The 23273-nt window shown below is 37.5% G+C and overlaps 1 protein-coding gene across 4 annotated transcripts in view; it reads right to left on the minus strand.

Moving 5' to 3' along the window:
• Positions 1–23273, minus strand: part of LOC148672876 (5-hydroxytryptamine receptor 4) — a 97110-nt gene that overhangs the window by 41248 nt on the left and 32589 nt on the right. For all 4 annotated transcript variants that reach the window (XM_088628832.1, XM_088628831.1, XM_088628834.1 and 1 more), the window contains exon 6: positions 17239–17801. In XM_088628832.1, the coding sequence (XP_088484958.1) occupies positions 17239–17801 (563 nt within the window). The remainder of the gene's footprint in view (positions 1–17238; positions 17802–23273) is intronic.

Below are 23273 nucleotides of genomic sequence, written 5' to 3' on the forward strand. Positions count from 1 at the left end.
CAGAAAAAAGGGTAATTTTCTATAGACAGTCCTTTTTCACATGTACTGTAGTACATATTGTAGTCACAAATGATCACTTCATAGTTATGCAAAATTTTAGATTCTTTTCACTGAACATTTTTCTTTGTTTACAATTTTGTGTTAATGTTCTCTTGATATTTTAGCCATTTGGCTTAAAAATAACAGCTAATCCTGAGTATGTGTTTCCTAAAACAAAAAGTTGCCTTCTAGTTATTATGAGTAAATAGAAATAAATGATGTGTGGTGTCTCCGGGGGAATAGTTTATGTAAACGAAGGTCGTACTTACACCACACTTTACTGTCCTCCGATCCGTGGCGTTTCTTCCAACAACTGTCTTCCTAATACAGTCCGTAATCCGTTCCCTTAGTCCTGATTCGTTCCGAGTTCCAAAAGTTCGTAATAAAGACAATCCGCGATGTATCCTAAACCAGTGTCCGTAATCCAAAATCATAAACCTTTCTCCTTGCAGTCGTTCGTTAGCCCGATCCTTAACATCCACCTCTTTCCACTCTTTTCCTCCAAAACGCATTCACCTTACCGGCTTCCGCGCTGTTCACTGCCTCCGGGCCACTTATATCCCGGTTCCTGATACGTCTCAGCTGTGTCTCGTTGTCTCTTAAGGTAGACCCTTTCCATCTACTGGTCAGCTGATTCTTTTTGTCCGCCATCTCGCTAAGGTCCATCTCTAGCATTTTCAGCGTTTCGTTTCGGAAGTACCTGTTAGAGATGACCCTTCCCCGTGTCCTCTTACATTCCCTCCCCCTGAGATCAGCCCCGACCCCGGGCGATCTAGAAAAAAATAAACAGTGCATCCGGGAGAGTGCGTCTACATTTCCTTGTTTCCTTCCGGGTCTATCGACCGTCTGAAATTGAAATCTTTGCAGACTAAGACCCCACCGCGTAATTCTATCGTTTTTATCCATATTTTGTAACATCCATGTTAATGGCGCATGATCTGTGTATAATATAAATTGTCTTCCCAATAAATAATACTTCAAATAGTCTAGGGCCCATTTGATTGCTAGACATTCTTTCTCTATCGTGGAATAGTGTTTTTCGGCCGGATTCAACTTACGGCTGATATACAGAATAGGATGCTCCAGTCCTTCAATCTCCTGCGACAGAATGGCTCCAATCCCAGTGTCTGAAGCATCAGTTTGTACCATGAAAGGCTTACTGAAGTCTGGTACCTGTAAGACGGGTTGAGAAGTGAGAGCTGCTTTTAAGTCTTGGAAAGCCCTCTCTTCCACGTCGGTCCATTTTATTTTCTCCGGACAACTCATCTTCGTCAGATCGTGTAGAGGGGCGGCCATGGCTGCAAACCCTGGGATGAAACGCCGATAGTAACTTGCCAGTCCCACAAACGTTCGAATTTGCTTCTTGGTAGCTGGTTTGGGCCAGTTCTTGATTAATTGTACTTTCTGATCTTGGGGCATGATCAATCCTCTCCCGATCGTATAACCCAGGTAATTGGCTTCCCTAGCCCCCAGACAACATTTATTTGGGTTAGCCGTTAATCCTGCTGCTCGCAACGCTCCAGTCACTGCTTCCAGGTGATATAGATGTTGTTCCCAGGTCATGCTATGGATTACAACGTCATCCAAGTAGGCGGCTGCAAAATCCCGATACGGTCTCAGAATTCGGTCCATCAATCTTTGGAATGTTGCGGGAGCGCCATGCAAACCGAAGGGTAGGACCCTATACTGATATAGTCCTTCAGGTGTGGCAAAAGCGGTTTTGGCTTTATCTTCTTTGGCCAGCGGCACTTGCCAATATCCCTTTGTAAGATCAAGGGTGCTGATGTATCGAGCGTTACCTAATCGCTCGATTAGTTCATCTATACGGGGCATGGGGTATGCATCAAACCGCGAGATCTCATTTAACCTCTTGAAATTGTTGCAAAATCGAATAGTTCCATCCGGCTTGGGGATCAGAACTATCGGGCTAGCCCACTCACTATGGGATTCCTCGATTATTCCCATCTTCAGCATTTTACCCACCTCTTCTTTAATCAGTTTCCTTTTGGCTTCTGGTACTCGATACGGGGGTAGCCTTACCTTTTTCCCCGGTTCCGTGACGATCTTATGTTGTATAAGGTGGGTTCGACCAGGTGTCCGGGAAAAAACATCTTTGTTTTGGGACAGGAATTCTTGTAGTTCCTGTTTTTGTGCCGGAGCCAGGTCTTCCACGGCTACCGCACCTGTTTCTTCTTCCAGAGGGTCTGGGGAAAAGTGGGTGAGCAGAACTTCGGAGCCATGCCATTTTTTCAGCAAATTGACGTGGTAGATTTGATGCTGCCGTCTTCTGTCATGTTGCTTGACCTTATAGTTGACTGGCCCCACCTTTTCCATCACTTCATAAGGTCCCTGCCAGGATGCCAAGAATTTACACTCTGGGGTTGGAACTAGCACCAGTACTCTGTCCCCAATCTGAAATTCCCTCGCAACTGCTCCCCTATTATAAATTTGTTGTTGTTGAGCCTGGGCTTTCTCCAGGTTTTCTTTCACTAAGGGAACAATAACATTTATTCTTTCTCTCATCTGTTCCACATGCTCAATGATAGTTTGTAGAGGGGAAGGTTGATGTTCCCACGATTCTTTGACCACGTCCAATAGGCCCCGTGGTTTCCGAGAGTATAATAATTCAAAGGGGGAAAATCCAGTCGAAGCCTGCGGTACTTCTCGAACCGCAAACATGAGATACGGGAGCAGCTGATCCCAATTTTTTCCATCCTTTTGCATCGTCTTCCTAAGCATGCTTTTCAGGGTCTTATTAAAACGTTCTACTAGACCATCGGTTTGAGGGTGATAAACAGAGGTTCGGATCTGCTGTATACCCAGCAGCTTCCATAAGTCTCGCATGACTTTCGACATAAAAGGTGTTCCTTGATCAGTTAGGATCTCTTTAGGAATTCCGACTCGAGCAAACAATTGTACTAGCTCCCTAGCTATGTTTTTGGCGGTGGCAGCTCTCAACGGAATGGCTTCGGGGTACCTGGTAGCATAGTCTACTATTACTAGAATATATTGGTGACCCTTGGTGGTTCTGATCAGGGGCCCCACCAAATCCATCCCAATCCGTTCGAAGGGGGTTTCAATAATTGGGAGGGGAATCAAAGGGTTCCTATAATAAGGTTGTGGCGCACTTTTCTGACACTCGGGGCATTCCCGACAGTACTTCTCGATGGCCTTATAGATCCCTGGCCAAAAGAACCTAGAGAGGAATCTCTCGGATGTCTTCTTTACCCCCAGGTGCCCACCCAGGAGGTGGCTATGGGCCAAGTTGAGGAGTTTCATCTGGTAAGGCCGGGGAATAAGGAGTTGTTCCACTTCTTCCTGTCCCTTCTGCTGCACTTGATAAAGGAGATTATTCTTCGTCATAAAATATGGGTAACTCACTGTGTTAGGATCAGTACACCACTCCCCATCAATTTTCCTGACATGTCCCCACGCATGTCTCAAGTTCCCATCTTCTAGTTGGGCCGTCCCAAACTTACCCTGACGTTCTGGGGGTTCCCAGTTTGGTAGTTCCATATTTCCAAACTCAACTCCAAGTTCAGTTCCGCTTTCTTGTGGGTCCGTCTCATCAGGGTCGTCGGCAGGGGCGTCACCACTGTCTTCCGGCCAGGGGATTGGTCTTGGCCTAGCTGATTGGATCGTGTTCCAAATCTGGAGGAAATGGGGACAGTCTCGTCCCAGTATGACAGGGTATGGCAACTGCTCAACCACTCCTACCGTTGAGCGGTAGGTCCCCTGTTCTGTAGAGATGCTCAATTCGACCGTCGGATAGTCTTTGGTGTCCCCGTGAATGCAAGTAATAGGTATTCCCTTTGTTCTTGGAATCTCCAGTCCTCCCGGAAGTATTGTAGGGGTCACCAGGGTCACCGCACTGCCAGAGTCCAATAAGGCCTCGATGGGTTCTCCCTCTATCTTGATGTTCGTAAGATGGGGATCCTCGCGGGTCGGGATCCCCGCTGTAAGGTAGTTGCATAGGGCTTCATCTCTGGGGTCTACCTGCATGGGTTCGGGCAGGCCAGGGCAATAGCTGGCTAAATGCCCTTCTTCCTGACAATTAAAACATCGCCGGGTTTCTTCCCATGGCCGGGCCCTTGAGTCAGACTTCCCCCGAAGGGTTTTTTTTAACTGTATAGGTTCCCGATAGTCACTATACTTTATTGGCCGGTACTTTATTTCGGTTTCCAGACTCTTGGGGCTTCTTCTCTCCTCCCTACGAAAGTCCCCTTTTCTCTCCCTAATCAGGGCCTCTGTGGCATGGTGTCTGTCCACCCAGTCCACGGCTTGATCTAGGGTCTGGGGATCCCCTTCACTTACTTTTCTTTTCAGGTGCACAGGCAGACTCCTCACGAAATGATCCAACACCACCCTTTCTACCACCTGTCCTGGGTTTAATTCTTCTGGCTGGAGCCATTTCTTTGCCAGATGTACCAGGTCAAACATCTGAGACCTCGTAGGCTTGTTCATCTGGTAGCTCCAATTGTGGAACCGGACTGCTCGTATCGCCATGGTTACCCCTAGTCTTGCCAATATTTCATTTTTCAGAGTCTCATAATTCTCTGCATCTTCTTCTTTTAAATCATAATATGCCTTTTGGGCTTCTCCAATTAAATAAGGGGCTACTCTCCCAGCCCATTGCTCTTTGGGCCATGCATTTCGAGCTGCAGTTCTTTCAAAAGTGGTTAAATACGCTTCCACATCATCAAGCTCAGTCATCTTTTCTAGCGTAATTTGTTCTTCCTGAGCGGTGCCTCTCCCCGCTACCGGGGCCTGCCGGATTTCTTCCCTTAACCTGCACAACTCTGCGCGTATTAATTTTTGCTCCTCTATAATTCATTCGTTGGTTGCTTTTTGGATTTGGTTCGCCTCCAGTTGCGCTTCGTTAGCTTCTCGTTGTCCTTGCAATGCCTGGAATTGGGCGAGGGTGGCCTGGGACAACTGCTGTATTAATTCTTCCATAGCGTTTCTTCACACGCGCAAAGCGGAACCCGCACACACACAAAAAAAAAAAAAACTTGCTCTCTTCGATTCTCAAACCCGAGCGGGAGCTGCCCGCATCCTCCACCAATTGTGGTGTCTCTGGGGGAATAGTTTATGTAAACGAAGGTCGTACTTACACCACACTTTACTGTCCTCCGATCCGCGGCGTTTCTTCCAACAACTGTCTTCCTAATACAGTCCGTAATCCGTTCCCTTAGTCCTGATTCGTTCCGAGTTCCAAAAGTTCGTAATAAAGACAATCCGCGATGTATCCTAAACCAGTGTCCGTAATCCAAAATCATAAACCTTTCTCCTTGCAGTCGTTCGTTAGCCCGATCCTTAACATCCACTTCTTTCCACTCTTTTCCTCCAAAACGCATTCACCTTACCGGCTTCCGCGCTGTTCACTGCCTCCGGGCCACTTATATCCCGGTTCCTGATGCGTCTCAGCTGTGTCTCGTTGTCTCTTAAGGTAGACCCTTTCCATCTACTGGTCAGCTGATTCTTTTTGTCCGCCATCTCGCTAAGGTCCATCTCTAGCATTTTCAGCGTTTCGTTTCGGAAGTACCTGTTAGAGATGACCCTTCCCCGTGTCCTCTTACAGATGTTAAAGAAGAGGAACACCTGACAGTGACTCATCAATTAAATTTCCCTCATAAATGTGATGGACTAGCTGCAATACTACAGCACTTTCTTATTAGCTACTCGTGTATAGTTTAATTTGATTTGCTGTGATTATTTTTAAGAAGATTGTGAACAATGTGAATTAGGAATCACTAAGCTTCTTCTCATGATATAAGCTGTATTTATTGATGAGTGAGCTTTCCATTTGCTTCAGGTATCTGAGACTCCATTCTTGGTGTCATGACTACTCCAAAGTTCCCTGCTGTATGAAATATTTTGTGTAATATATGAGAATCACAAAATATGAAATGTCCTTAAATTATAGTAGAATATACCAGGGTAAAAAAGGTTAGATACATTAATCCGCAGACCGCAGACAGGAGTCTGGAAAGATTTATGATTTATCTCATATTAATCCTTATCCCAAAATTAGAATTAAAATACCTTCTACTAAATTAATTATTAAATTCAGTGTATACAATAGCTATGTTAGCCTCGATTCTGTATGTGTGTTTGTGCAGTCACCTTGTCATCATAATTTAAACATTGGACATTAAAAACTCAAATTCTCTGTATTAATGATTCCTTTTAAAAGCACAACATACACTAATTTCAAAATACCAGTGTGTGAAACAAAATATGCAGACACCACCAAAGTAGATGTTTTTTCATTTTGACCTTGGAATCAAAATAGCCATTATTTACACCTATACCATCACAAGATGCACAAGAAGTCTTCTGTGCCTAAACGTACTTGTTATTGTTATGTCTGTTGCTTAGTAACAGCATTTTCTTTGTGAATCTGAATTACTCCTGTCAAAAAAGACCATTATTTATATTTTATAATTATTAACTCATTCACTTATTTTGTATTGATAATCCAGCTTTAGTCTGGAAGCACTTAATTTAGATTCTTGTTCTCCAGTGTCTACCCAAAGACTAAAATAAAAGTGTCACCTCAAACCCAAAACAAAATGCTCAAGGAATAAAAAAACACAAACTCCAAATGGTACTACACAGCACAAATGTCTAATAACAAACTTGCATGACAATTGTATTGTGCTGCACGTGTGAGAAGGACAGACTTCTGTTAATCTGTTAATGATACTGTTCTGGTCATTCCAGGACATGTAATACCACAATGTTTATGTTGTTAATGTTAATGTTTATGTTCTAGAATGCTATCACCTGACTATTAGGTTATTAAAGAAGAAGAAACGATTAAAAAGAGAAGAGAAAGAAACATATCGGACCTGACAAATATAATTTTTTTTTTTCCGGGTCAGCACTGTAGTCAACATTTTTTTATTTCCAATAATGGGTTAATATCATAACATATTCTTCTTTAATGATTTCTGCAAAACAATCAATAAGAAACTGTTGTAGCAGTTTTCCTTTGTTTTCTTTTTTCTGTTAGGAACAGTTGAGCATGATGTCAGGATGCCAGCTAAGTGTTCTAAGTGACAAGATGACTGATGCAGGCTCCTTGCTCACATTAATAAGAGTTATACTTGCTCTTTTGGCAGGGCTGCTTAACAAGGTATCTTCCAGTCTGATTTGACTCCCTCCACTAACTTACATAGATTTATTATTTAACTTGACATTAAGACATTTTAAGACACATTAAGACTGAGATGTTAAATTACTTTTTATTTTCATGTAAAATATTTTTTTTAAAGTGCAACTGAAACATTGCGCATGGATTAAAACTATTTATTTTACGATATTGTTCACTGTATTATAGCCCAGTTTATCAACAATAACAGTTTTGACTTTGGTGTTCCAATGCATTTTGAGGGCACAATGTCTCTATAATTGACATTACAGGAATAATTCCTGGAATGAAGATTAAAGCACTTACCTTAAAAAAGGGTTTTATTTTTGCTTTTTAATCCTAACAAATATCTAGATCAGTCTTCATTTAATTTCCATATCAGCCTGCATGCTGCCCCAGCCTGATATTTTCAGTATAACTGGATCATGTAACCAAACGCATTTCTACTTTAAAAAAACTCAGAATGATCAGTTTCTGTGGCTACAGTCTTGTGTTAAGTATCACAGTAACAGACAAAATCTTTTCATTTAAGGTTTATTTAAAATTCAACTAGAACCTTTCTAATAGGCTACAGGTTTACTTGTCATTTAATCACCTGTGGTTTCCCTTTATATATTTTGTATGGTGGGAAGATGTAAACACAGGAAAATAACAGCAGCAGATCAACAAATAAATTGTGGTCCGTTTCCTTTTCATTTGATTATCCAGTTCATGGTAAAAGGAAATGGAAATTTCCTGAGCAAAGCATAATTTAATCAGTAATGCAAAACTAAGTCTCTAAGTCTCTGAACCCAGAACAAAATATGGAGAGTGTTCATTCTCTCCCTCTTTAATTTTTAAGAGTGAAAAAGATAAAACCTGTGATTTCTTAATTTAACATAATTGTTTAATCTCTTTTAGGGATTACAAGAGAGGTTCCTCGCAAAATTATAAAAACATAGCCCATTCTCAAGCGTAATATTTTAATATCAATTAAGAGTTTTCTGTTAAATATTTATGGATGCGGGACCTTTATGAAAATGAAAAACCTGCAGAAGGTTATGATTAAATAAACCTAAACATCAGCAATAAAGGGAATATACTGTAACTAATTAACCACAACCAATTAATAATAATACATTTTTTTGACAAGGGAATATGAGAAATTGTGATGTAACTTAAAAGGCACAATAGCCTTCCTACTTACTGCTGTACATTGTAAAAAACTATCTTCAGAGAAAGGAGAAGCCTATTACTTTAGATCTGACATAAAATACTTGGAACAATATCAGAAACAAACGATGCTTTTATACAGGCTTTCTTATTGTGAAACTTTTTGACTGTACTCTTGAACCTGTAATGTACCATCACCTTGTTTCACTCAATATTTTCTCAGCCTTGCTTACTTTTATTATGTAATAAATGCATTCTAAGATAAGAAAAATAGATACCAACATCATTTCATCATTTAATTGCTTCACTAAAAAAGAGACAGTTTTAAGTGCAGTACTGCCAGTGCTAATGTCTTGCAGATGAATCTATTCTTACTGCAAAATTACTGTCCTGAAAAGAGTGCATTACTCCCAGGAATGTTCACTGTTTAAGAGAGAACGCAAAGGCAAGTGATCATTGAAAATCCACTGCAGAAATATGGTCTAGACAGCCAGAAAGTGAAAACCACAAGCAAACAAGTTTGAGTAGGTATTAGATTTTGTCTCTTAATCATTAATCTAGACATTAGAGCACTTCTAGTAGCACCTATAAGGGTGTCATCTATTAATAAGGTAGTCAGAAACAGGCATAAAGTTACTTACTACATTAACAGTTTGCCTATTGTCATTCAGACCAGAATTAAAGTTTTGGAAACATCAAGAATAGGTGCTAATAAAGTGCTTTATTTTTGTGTATTCATTATAACATACACATAACATGGAGATAGACACATGTTCTTTAAGTAAGAATAAAAAAAACGGCATTAAGACTATTATTAAGACTCATTTTCCTTTTATTATTTATTTATCCTATTTAAGTCAATGTTCTCTTTCATGTTATGAAATGTGATTTTTAGATGTACAAATCAGTCTCACAGTACAATACTCGAACCTAAACCTTAATTGCTTCCTTGGATAGATCATGATTCAATTTCCACATTAACTTGCATGAAGGTCTTGTTTTCAAACTGTTAACATTACTTTACTTGCATTTGTAATAAGTTATATGGTTATACAGTATGTTGTATTCTGTACTTACTTTCTAACACGTTCATCCATCTTGTCCGTTTTGCGCACACTAACAACTGCCTGAATAACTTTGGCCTTGTGCTCTTTACGGGATGTGTCATCAAGTATGACCTTCCCTGCCACAAGAGAATTACCTGCAGCCATGTTTTTACTGTGCTTTCTTACAGCCATGACCATAACTGTCGCTCGGCCATAACTCCCCTGCTGTACTGTCACAGCTGTTGTACTCTGATAACCAAGGTTTGGGCTGGCTGTGCATCACTAAGACGAGATTATGAGTGCACCTCTACCTTGAGGCAAGAATATGGAACGGAAAACAAGGGTAGGTCATTCATATTACGTTGCTCACAAAATACAATCCCATTCCTCATGTTGTATTCACTCTTTTTGATTCATTAAGGCGTTCTTTGATTAATTTTTTGCTTTCACAACGGGCAAGAGAAACAAAATTATACTTGATGAACAGCATTCGCTTAAACGCCTTTTCAAGCTTTTGTCAGAGCACGAACGTCTTTGTGATCATCTGCACAACACAATTAGCCGTTGCCAAGCAACATGGACCGGATGATCATACAGAAGGAAAAAAGTGCTTTTTTTCCTCTGCATTCTCCAGGTGGCAAGTGATATGACATGATGGTATCTATGTATGCTGGAGACATGATCAGAAGTTAGAACAAGTGCATGAGAAAGTATACACATGCTAAAAGTGCATTCCTCTTCTTATGACTTTTCTAAGACTACGGAAGACCACAAAGGCCATTATAGTGGCTTATGACTCTAATGATGTAAAAGGGGTTTCATAAAATACCTCTCTATAAATGCTTTTATACCATCAGATATTAATTACTAAACTGGATGGAACACATAAGAATGTGTCATTAGTAAGAAGACCTACCCATTTTTCAACAACATTTATTGGCAATGGGAAAGGCCTCTTTTGACAATTGGAATATAGAACATTTCAATGTCTTTTAAGTGCCTTGGGGCACTTATTGTGAAAGGCTCTATATAAAAAATAAGAAATGCATTGCAATTGCTAATCAAGACCGCAATTTAAATACTACAAAGTATGAAAAAGTTTAAATTCTACTTGTTTATCTGAGCACATGAAATTCTGCTGTTTTTTCTGAAGGTCAACCTGATGGGTAACTGTTTGTATTTAAGCACATTACAGCACTGTTGTGTGAATGTATTTTGGTACAGCATTAATACATATTGTAGTCCATAACTTATGTGTTTGGCTTATGTTTATAGCGTATGTTTTTTGGCTAAACTAACAGCCTATATTACCGTGTGAAAAAAACAGTAAAGAAATTATCTAACCAATGGCCCTAGAAATATATATTATATATATATAAAATGTTTTAAAAAACAATTTCCAATTATTGATTGGTATTGGAAACCAAAAGGTGGTTTTCTTACAATTAACATTTAATGGGGATTTCTCCCTTAATAGGATTTCCCCATTCTAAGTGGCATTTTAAATCTTTTAAAGGGAGAAATATTAAGGAATCTTTCTTAAAGAGCACTGACCTGTGTATAACTTTCTGCTACTATAGACACACACCAATTAAAGAGAAGCTGTTTCTTTATCACTCTTACAGTATATTAATGAATGTTGTAACAAAGTTATCTTCAAGCACATGACAAGTTAAATCAGCACTGACTTTCACTGCACAGAATCTGCCTGGCCAAAACAGCACTCCATTTTACTTGAAAGGACAGTAATAACGCATAGCATGATAGAAATTTAATTGTAAGTAGCTTGGTGATCCAAGATTCTCATAAAGAATCCTCACATACCGAGGTCCTAGAGTTCAGTCATTCCAGGCTCAGGTTTGGGCTCTGTCATTAGCTGACCATGCCAAAATCCCCCAGGCAACTAGACACAATTGGCCAATGTATGCTGAATACTAAAATACTTACCAGTAATAAAGTAGTGTAGGTGTCAATTTCCCCCCTGCAGTAACTCCATGCCAATGGCTTGAATATCAGCTTTCTTCATGCCCCTAAACATTTAATACCCAACAAGACCACACCAGATACTGAGATACTGATGTGATTGTATCTCAGTATCTGGTGTGGTCTTGTTTTCTCAATTTTATGCTTGGTGTTTTGTTACATCATAATTATGTTAGTGATGCCCATATTTCTTACTGGCAGGGCACTATTTTTCGATAAGTATCTTAATATCAAATTTTATTTCAAATGTAGCAACTTATAAGGAAAGCATCTTTTACAAAGGATTGCACATCAAAATCAATTAAAATGCAGAAATAAATAGAAATAAATAGAAATTATATACCATGCTGAAAACATTAAATAGGTACAGTAACAGCTACAGTAGGAAATGCACTAACAATAATATTTTCTAGCAGATAACAATATTTCACAAAGCCCACAAATTTCAAAATAGAGTTAAGAAAACAAGTCAAAGGGAAGCATTTACTGGTCCTTACAGGCTGATAAATTATTTCCCTTTTGTTCTGATGCCTTGAACATGTTACCTTTAAATTCAGGACTGTTTCTTAAAATAGAATATAGACTTAATATAGAGTCCTGCCCAATGCAAACACTTTCCAGGAAACAACTGGTCCAAAGGTTTTAGAAACAGCAATAAAATAATTAAGTATAATCATACTGTGCCATAAAACGTAATTAAGTCACTGCCATATGCTGTATAATGTTGTTCAGAAGATTCATATATGATGTTGAACACGAGAGCAGTATTCTTGCACTATCAATGACATATTCAGCCAGCATAACACCACGTACAGTAAGTGGGGTTATGTAGAATTCTGTTGTGGGTGAGGATATTAATACAGGTGCAGAATACAGGTCTTTGCAGACAGCCTTTGCATTGACTGAATTTGTGTGTCAACTCTTATTGAAAACAAATGCTTGGATACAATTAGATGCATTTCAGGGACAGATGTTACCAATGAGAATGGGTAAACAAAACATTATAACAGATGATAAAGTCATGGCTACTGTTCTTTTAAAAAATGAAAGAAGCGAGTGTCTAAATATCCAGCCTTATCATTACTCAAACATAAAGTCTGGAACAACCTCCCCATATAAAGTACTTGTTCTATAGAGCCACTCGTCATACATGAGAATCCATCCTTGGAAACTGTAGCGGCTTGGAGACAGCCATGCATGCTTAAAAAAAGATTGTAGTGATAGCAATTAATTGGAATGCAGCCACAAACTCAGAGACAGTAAGAACTTGGCATACGGCCTTTTCTTTCACAGCTTTTTTTGTCTTTTTTCTAGTATCCAACAAAAATGAATGAGGAGGTTGTTGTGTGATTAAGAAACGAGAAAACGGTAGTGGTATGGGCTGGTGGCAATCAAGGCTACCTCCTCCTAGAAAAGAGAGCTAAAGCAAAATGAAGCAGTAAAACAAATTCCAGGTTCTGCAATTTATTGTCAGGAACAGAACTCCAATGTACCTTTTCTGCATTTGGAATTGATTTTAAGTCTCTGAAGCTAAAGACATTTCAATCTCTACTTAGTTCCATACCAGAAGATAGCAAAGATATAAAAGGTAATTATTAATTAAACACAGAAGAGCTGGGGCTGTAGAGAACAAAATCTCTTTGCTTTTCCAGCTGGTAGTGCAAACATAATTGGACTAAATCAATTACTGGTACATTATTTGCGGGGGACAGTATAAGCAACTGGGCACCCTATGATCAACGAGTAATAATTATGGTTGTGAATTAAGTCTGTGATAATCCAAGAAAATTATGTTCATAAGGAAACCCTGGGTAGTTTGTATTAAATTTAAAATGTAACCAAGTTTGTCTGTACTTGAGTGTTTTCAATATTAAGAGAGGAGTTCTATCTCACTTTAATCAGAAACATTTGGAAAAAATAACATGACGCATTTCCTAGATGTGTAACGCCAATACTCAGTGTTTGAAATTAACTATGAACTGTAAATAGATGAGGATTTGAAACTTACTGGAAACATTTTAGAAAGCACGTACTAATATATGGTATATTTATTAATATGTCGCGAGTTTAATTCTCCTTCACCAAAAAGCTATTAATAATACAAATCAGACACAACTCCACGACACAAGTGATTATAGACCCCTGTTGAGCAGATGGAGAAGATGATATTCAAGTCTCTCTAATAGAAATGAATGCGCTTACTCACTTACATTTTTTAATTTCTCTATCCCACATTCCCTCTCCTGGTCCTTCTGGATTCTTACCTATAGTGATCTACAGTATGGTTCCATGGGAAAGGTAGTAGAATCGTGCATTGCCGACACTGACACAAAGCCTTGATGCATGGGAATCCCATTCTAGTTGCACATTAGGGCTCTTACTGTAGAGACATGGAGTAGAGTACCACTGAAGAAGGTACAGTAAGTGAGAAGGTTTTCTGAGGCGTGGGTGAAATTCCATCATCCAGAACTCAGAACCTAAATTATTAGGTCATTATAATGCTGCAGCAACTAATCCAACAAGTAAGGGGTCTTTCCTGCTTAATTTCAATTTCATGCACAAGTTATTGACAATTGTAGGATAAAATCTAGGCATATCCATCAACCTCCTATTCAGTTCCATGAATATAATATACATAATCTAAAAGCCCAAGGTTTTCCAAACAGATCTTCAATAATGTATATAATACATAATTAACATACTTTACATAATAATAATAATTACAACACACTTATAAAATTCCAATGTGCAAATGTGTTTACCCTGTTTTATCCAGGCATGCCATAAACGTCTTTCATCAGTGATTGCACTCTTTAGTTTTGAAATACAGCAAAATAAAGGACCAAATAAATAGGGTTAAAGGGATTCCATTTTTTCCATCCTTGAAAAATGCCACAAGAATGGACATCAGTGTTCAAAAAGTGTTGCAAAGGCAGATGATGAATCTGCCTTTTTGGTCTTATAACTACAGTAAAATACCGTACACTCAGGACTAGAAAAAACATGGGTGACAATGAGGAGACAGCAAAGCCTAAATGGAATAATTAACAGATAATTAAGTATGTTAAAAAGCCATTTAGTAGTGTTTGGAATGATAATAATATTATAATCATGACAGGCAGCAGGAGAGCTGGGGGTGTAGCACTCAGAGTCGGATTTTTTTCACAGCTCTAGCAACAGCACAGATACTTGCTAATTAAACAGATGGAAAGGCTGAAAATTCACAGTGAAGGGAAAGATATGTTCAGTTAGGAGAATAGAAGATTAATTTCCTTATGGAACATAGTTTATAGGTCCCCTTAAGAACAATATCAAAGAACATGAGTCTCATAAAATTCCACCAGTGGGAACAATTTTCCTAAGAAGGCAGTGAGGTTTCTGAACTATTTTATTTCCTACACAGTGTAATTACCCTACTGTCACAGCCAGTTTTGCTGTTCATAAATAATTTCAAACAGTTTGAAGAGATGACATTATGAGTTATTGCAATGATATTTGTATTCAAAATGTTAAATAAATATACCAATGGTTATTTTAATGTACAGTAGATACTACCTTGCAGATCTGCTTTAAAATCTTGCAAGAGTCAGTTCTGAGAATTGAATACAGGAGGACAGGATAAATTAACAAAACAGACAAATGCTCATTTTCACATGGAAACAGGTTCTTTACAGCTCAGATAGTACTTGGCAGTCATATTTTTAGACATGACATGCTGATAAAGATTCTAATTGTATTTACTTACAAAAGGAAAACCTTACTTGTTCATTTGTTTCAGTTAATTTTAAAAGGGGAAATTGTCTTCTGTTTTCATGCTGTAATTCTGGCAATCATTTCTTTAGTGCCAAATGCCAAATCTTGAAAACAAATTGTGAAGAACTGAGGAAAAATAACACCAGATGTTCTAACTCTCCTGTGTGAGTGACAGGTCCAATTAGGTGTTAAAAATTAAATGTTTACTGTTCTTATCCATCTTCACTAATAACAGCCAAAGGGAAATATCATTACAATGACAGATAGACAGCTATGAATTCATTGATAAATGTTGAGTTGAGTGGCTGAAATAACTAAATATTAAAGTGCATCACGTTTCTGTCTTGAACTGTTAAGTGCTACAGTGCCTACTAATGATATCAGCATATACACTACTTTGGTGTTATAACATGGCCTTAAATTCTCAAGATTTCTTCCTTCTTTAAAAGCAAAATAAAGACAATTTACCATACTTTAAAATTCATAATTATTACAAATAGACTCTTGATGTATTAGTCTTTCTATAATTTCTATTGATCTACCTTCAAATTGTATGTGTTTCATGATGACAGTAAATTTGATTGATAAAAATAGCAGTTCAAAATCCCTACATATGGAAATAAACATAGTAATTATTAATAGATTTCCTGTGTGGGAAGGGACTCCAGGCCTGTAATGACAATTTTAAATAGTTCACCTGTTGTAAATAAGTAACTACTGTAAATGTTTGTTACTTGTTTGGAATATTTAAAAATGCACATAGTGGTTGATTGTATTCCTTCACTTGTCAACATATCAATGAGCAATTGAGCAATCGATCAATCATTTAGACAGATGGTCAGTCAGTACTTCCTCTAAGTCTTTAAAGAGTCTTCTCTTTAAGACTAATATAGTTCTTTCTTACATTTATGTCAAACAAACAAGGTAGTGTGTCCAGAAGAAACCAGACAGGGTACTGTTTTCAGTGTAGTTAGAGCTCCAGCTGAGTTTGGTGTTAGATGTGTTTTGTGTAGAATTGGTGGGCTGCAACAACCAGGAACTTTGCTGGAACTTTTATCTGATCATCTGTATAAGGAGTGTTTCCTTATAGGTTTACAACTTGGCATCTTGGAGCAGACCGATATTGCAACTATAGTTGCCTAATGTATCTTAAAACAAATACTCTTTAACATTGTATGGTCTTTTTTACATATAATTTAATTAATCTTAATGAAAAAAACTAAAGTTTCACAGTAAAGGCTAAAGTTTCACAGTAACACGTGCAAGTACACCATATCCATAAGGAATCCAGTCCAATGTTCAGTGTAATCTGGACCCAATCCATAGCTGTGGAATTGTAGCTAACTGGTGTCTTGGTCATGGAAACTCAGCTCTCAAACTAGGCAGAACAATTTTTCCTATAATTAATTTTAGGACTACTGTTAAAATCTATCAGTTTCATAAGGGCTCTAGACCTGATTCCAAAGCATTATCTAAAGAAAAAGTTACACAGGGAACTGAAGCAAGAAAATGGAAATGAAAATTTCAATACACAAAGAGAGAACAGCAATAAGATTTCCTAGGGCAAAACTCAAAACAATAAAATCTCAAACCTTCAGCTCTTAATAATCAGCTTCAGCACACATATAAATCATTAGTTTTCCCTGCAACAAAATACTCTAAAATAATTGAATAGTGAAGAAAATACACACATTAGCAACAGACTAATGCACAAGTTTCAAATCTAAGATCAATTATTAGTTGCTATAAAAATATAAGTTTAATCAGCAATGGCCTTCAAATGTGTTCAGAAACAATATGATCCTTTTCTAAACAAATATTGAAAAATACTAATATTATTGTATTAATATAAGTAATCAAATTATTTAATATTATTTATCTTAATAAAACAGTATTCTATTTACTGCTGTACGTACAGCACTTTTTTATATTTAATCTTATCTTAGAATGACTAATTTTCCTTTTTTTTTAATGTTATGCTGACTGCTCTGTAAATATGCGATTTGTCTTTCAAAACCAAAATGCCAAAGGCCTTTACAGAGACAAGGATACTGGCCCCATTACTTTCAGCAACTGTTCTAAATTGTTTAAAAACATTTAAAGAAATACCTCAGTGCGATGGACGTCCCATTGACCGATGTGGTGTAATGCCGTGAGGGGCCAAAACTTCCTGGACGCACGTAACGCTCGTTGCCGCAGCACAGTATCATGAGAAAGGCACGTCGGAAAGCTCGGTTGAGGAAGGCGTACAGGAAAGGGTTCAGGCCTGAGTTCACATAGCCCAGCCACAGCCAGGCAGTCCACAGCTCCCAAGGCACGCTGTAGTCAATGAAGGGGTCGATGATGTTGGTGATGAAGAAAGGGGCCCAGCACAGGCAGAAGCAGCCCATGATGACTGCCAGAGTCTTTGCCGCTTTGGTCTCAATCTTCATCCTGCTGGAGCCCTGGTGGTCGGAGCCGTCGTACGCTTCAGGCGCGGAGCCGGCTCTCTGCAGGGTCCCGATCTGGCGCACGTGTTCCATGGCGGTGATGTATATCCGCTGGTAGGCCAGCACCATCAGGACCAAGGGAATGTAGAAGGCCACAGCAGAGCAGATGATAGCGTAAGGTCTATTCACCAAGAAGACACAGTAGGTCTCATTTGTGGAGTTGTTGAACTTCCTTTCTTCTATCTGGAAACCAAAGGAATGCAGAGAAATGTTTCATTTAAGCACTTTAACATATTCTTATCTCTAATCTTTTCTTTAACCCAAACCTCACAACATATTTTTTGAAGAAAATGCCCATATACAGTATGGTAGTGGTACTGTTCTGCTACATACTGTATATACTGTAATTCATCAAAAAGCAAGTACTACAGTACATGCCTAAAATCCAAAGATCTTATTTGGTTTTGTTCTCAGGATACAAAACTGAATTGAAAAACGTTTTTAACAAGCCAGTATTACACATTGATTGTACTGTATTTCAAATGTGTTCACTCCCCTTTTGGTTGAATATATTAAAATTATGTTACTATAGTATACTAAATTTGTATGATTGGTAATGTACTAAATAAGTAAATATATATATATTTATTTGATACCTGACAATCATTTAGGCCCACAAAAAATCACAAATCACAAAGATTGCCAAGAAATGTATCTTGCAGGGATCTTTTTACAGCATAAATGGAGGATTACTAAAGTGGTTCTGCAGAATACCTCCTTGCATCTGGAAGGAGTTGGGCCTAAAAAAACTGGAGGATGTTTCAATGTTTTCTGTGAGATTTGTTGTTACAGGAATCAAGCAGGATTTTTTAGCAGGTGGGAAGTGAAGTTTTCTCATCTTTGTTTAGTGCAGCTGGAGTATTTTCCAATGTGATCACCACTTCTTTTCGAAGGATTTAAGAGTTTGATAAGCAGACCTAAAGCTTCAGGAGCACTGTGATAATCTTCACAATTGTACTTTAGATCTTTAGGAAGTATTTTGATTGGCCAGAATGCAACATACAGTATTATCATAATGAATCTAATAGACTTTCTGCCTACACACTTGATTTGTGCACACTTTATTTTGGAATATGGAAGGGATGTTATATTCATATTAAATATAAAGTTAAATGACACATAATATTCTTGGAAAAGTGCTATTTTGAAAATACTCGTATTCCCTTTACCAGTACTATTGTTAGAAAACTGCAGTACTTACTTTGACTAATAAAATAAAAGTCACAAACGTTCATGCTGAACTAATATATATAATGTCCAATTATTAACTTTTTATGACATTTAAGTTTTTGTTTCTCAGAAGGTCATTTACTTAATTTGCATCATCTAGTTAAAAAATGTTCTGTCTTAATAATTTACCAAATATTATTCTTTTAAAATTCAGCTAAGTGCAGTTTCCATTTTGTCTAAAAGCAAGTCATAGAAAATAAATTAAAATATTTCTTTGGAATACAACTACCATGGCTCTCTGTACTTCATATCACTAGAAAATATATCACTTGAAATATTCTGAAATACAGTACAATTATTTTGACTTTAAACCCAGACAAATATATAAAATACGTACACACGTTGTTTCCAGAAGTTATTAAATTAGTTTATTTTAATGAAGCAATTGAGAACGAAACCTAAAAGAAAAAAATGTTACATTTTGTTGAGTGACTAAATAGGATTAAAAAGAATACAGTCATTCTGAATGCCTGTACTTTCTTGCCCAAACAGCTTTTCAGCATTGGACATATACTGCTTAAAACTCAAGGGGAAAAAGCTTTAGTATTTTGAAGTGTCTGTCAAGCAAATGGTGATTATTTAAAATATGCATGGAGAAAAGATTAATGTGTTTTAGGTATTATAAAGAACACAGTTCAAATTTAAGTGGCTGTTTTAAGTGTGCTGTGTTCATAGGCTACTCATTACCACAGAAATTGTATGTTTGCCAACTGTATGAAAACAAACCAAAATATGTAGATTTAGAATAGCTACAGCGTTTTCTTTAACATTGAGGAACTGTGCTTTTCATTGTATGTCATTATATTGTAGGATTCCATTAACATGACAAGCAGGTAGACTCAAGAAAGAGGTCAAAATTTTATCTCACACTTCCACTCTCCTACATATAACACTCGCCTACTGTCCACAACTCTTGTTTGCTGTGAAAATCTTTTCTACATCCTTCCTTCCACCCCAAATGCACCCTTATAACTGCCTCCCTGGTTTATTCCTCATAAGTGAGGGGGGCTGTTACAGCTCTAACCTTACAGCAAGCATTTCCTCTGTCAGGCAATTTACTGCCAAATACATACAGTAAGTACCCCTTTATATTTGTTGGCTCATTTTGTTGTAATTGAAATTTCACCTGGTACTGATATTGTCTTTTGATAATATAAAGCAACAAGCCATGTCTATTCCTTATTATAGTGCTTAATAAAAAAAGAAAATATACTGTACATATCTAAAAACACAAAGAGCCAAGATTAAATGAATTACTGAATAAACTGACTGCATTTCAGTAAAAAAGGCATAACCAAAACAACTTATTTGAGATAACAGAAAGGAATAGTGTCTAATGAGTGTAACATAGTGTAAATCTGCTTATACTGTGAGAGTATATACTTTACTGTCTTGTCACATCTCAGGTTTTGAGCATGAGTGTAAAACATTGCGTAATATTAATATGAACACTGAGTAACACATTTCTAATACCCACTTTCTAATACCCAATTAAGTGCCCTTAAATTTTTCTTAGCAACTGTTTAGGGTTTGAAAGAAGGTTTGTGGTTGGGTTAGGGCTTTTGATATTGTAATTACCCGTGTAACTATTCCAACAGCGTTGTCATCAGAAATGAAACATCTGGATTTTGGGGATCCCTGCAACTTTCACTCACAGTTATAAAATCAACACAAATGTGCACCTTTGTGTTAACATACCACTGCTCTGCAAATCAAAGGACTGTGCATTTTTAGTTTTAGGCACAGACCTCAGTAGTTTTCACTTATGACTTTACTCACTCATGACTTTATCAACTGCCAGGAAGTACTGTTAATGTTATCCAATGTTATATTTTAAAAACCAATACAGTATTATATGTACTAATCTTTACAACATTGTTTAATTAATATTGTATTGTATAATTAAAGCCCAAGAGCAACAATTATACTGGATGTGCACTCATCGCAGTTCTAGGAAACAGGCCACATAAGAGTAGGGAATCTGACTTTAGTTAAAAGAATGTTACATTTGCTGGCTTTTCAAGTTCATTGACAAATCAATGTTTAACATATGGTGGGAGACAGAAAGAAAGACAGAAAATAAAATTAAAATTTGCAATAAACAAAGGTCTTTACTGTTTTGAATGTAATGCAGATTCATCTTTCCATTACTCACCAGCAGGCTTTCTGTCTCATTCCAAGAACCAAATTAAAGAGTCAATGGTGAAAAAGTGATTCTAAACTTTACGATTTCAAAACATGTTACAGCAGTTCTAATAAAATAATGTTTTTCTTTCATTTGTAGTCAGACATTAACCGTGAAGCCCAAAAAACTGAAAATCAAAATTAAAAACGAATTTATTTAGAAATGCATGCCTGAACAGAATATCTTTCACTCTCTTAGCAACAGATGCAGGAGAGATTCTATTCCATCAGAACCACAGATCTGTGATGGGCAATGTTTTTTGATATGTCCAGGATTTTCCAGGCAGCTATTTGTTTGATCGTTTAAACAAAAGGCTTAAGGAGAAATCTTCAGAAGAATCAGATTTAAGATCATAGCTAATTAGTTATTTGTGATACACTAAACGTCAATTTCTTAAATATTTCCCAGTATGTTCTGTGCTATCATGCCATGACAACCCAAGTCATAAGGTTATATACAGTATAAACTTCTCCTTAGTGATTGAATTCTTAATTTCTTTTTTTCCTAATTGCCTGAAAGCAATCAGTTTTCTGGATTTTCACTATTCCCATCAATTAGGGTGGTCTCAAATTACAAAAGTTTAATTTGTTCTTCTTGAAGACCTTTATGGGGCACCATTTCTTTTTAACATTGGGAAAAATATAACGATCAAGCATATTTCCAAGAAAAAAAATCCCAGCAAATGCTGCACAATTGGTTAATATGTTGTTTCAAAGAGACATTGGCTTCTCTCATTTTGTTTGATATAGAACATCCATTATATTGTAGAGAGATTATCAATCAGTAAGATACTGAGGCATCCTTAGTTAATATTCTGCAGTATGTTTTTAGGATCTAATAAAACACAATTTAATGACCACTCCAAATAAACAATTATTTCTTGACATTCCCACTTAAACATCCTTTGTTTAACTTTAATTATTTGGCAAACATTTTAACTTGAACTCTGTACATATTCTAAACAATGAAATATTATTTGCTTTTCTCTTCATTTGAAAAAACTCCAAGCAAAAGGCTTGGCACTACTTGCATGAATTTAATAAGATTGACCTAGAAATCTGATACTTCAGCTGACAAACAATAAATGCTCATAAAAAGAGGATGTCCAACAGTCTTTGTTTATAAAGAAGGACTTGGATTTAATATAATATATATATATATTAATCCCTCCCCCCTGATTTATGTTTAATTTTCCCTCATGTTATAGAAACATGAGAAGAACACCATAAAGCCATTGGGTTAAGACAACATTGCTCATACAAAAAACCGTATCTCACTGAAGAAAGAAAATAAAGAAAATCCAATATAATACAAAGATAACATCTTATGATTAAAATTTGAGAGAGGCTTCTTGGAAGGAAAGAATTTTCATTTGTGTGATTTGGATATCATTTGGCACTGGTGAGATAAATGAAGGAATGCAGATCTAAAAATGACCATGCTGCTTTTCTTTCAAGCTGTCCTGCTTCCAGATTTATTTTGCACTACAACCAAAAATTTGTCTTCTTCAGAAAATGACTTTGTACATGTATCTGCAAAGCAAATGAGGTAGTGGTCTTCGCTAAGTTTTAGGTTTTGTAAAATTATCAAACGGTGAACTCAACACCTGTCACTCAGTGCTGGTACAGTAGAAGCGCATGCCAAAAGGAAATCTGAATCACCTGCCAGCAACTTACATCCATACCCGCATTAGATGGTGCAGAATATAGTATTGAAGAATTGGACTGACACAGCTTTGCTCTACAGATTCGTCTCAGAGCCCCTCGAGCCCTTGTTCTTGTTTCCCTAGGGTTACCTTGTTTGGATTCCTGACCTCTGGTGTTCTCTCTTTCATTCCCTGATCCCCCTTTGGCTTGTTTAATCTCTGTGTTTACTCGGCTTTAGACCCTGCTTGCTTTCATGACTTTGTCTTCTGGATTTGCCCTTTGATACATACGCCTCTTGGTTTCTCATTTGTTTTTGGACTGTGTTTGCATGTCATCTACAGGCTTTGAAACCTTCACTGCGTTCCCTGCCTTTTATGCCACCACGCTGCCACCATCTTACTCAGCTCTCCTGTCAGCATACAGCCCGCAGCTCATCTCCCAGTGTGCATGCCGCTTGCTCAGCTTGGTCCCTGTGTGTGAGCAGCGGTGCTCAGCCCTCCCCTGACTGCATGCTGCTGCACAGTTTCCCAGCTCAGTACAGAAATCTTCCTAGTTCCTTCAGCTGTCTCACCCAGAGTGTGGGTTCATCTTGCA

The sequence above is a fragment of the Lepisosteus platostomus genome, chromosome 4 (genome assembly GCF_059453375.1).
Source record: "Lepisosteus platostomus isolate fLepPlt1 chromosome 4, fLepPlt1.hap1, whole genome shotgun sequence".
Taxonomy (NCBI): domain Eukaryota; kingdom Metazoa; phylum Chordata; class Actinopteri; order Semionotiformes; family Lepisosteidae; genus Lepisosteus; species Lepisosteus platostomus.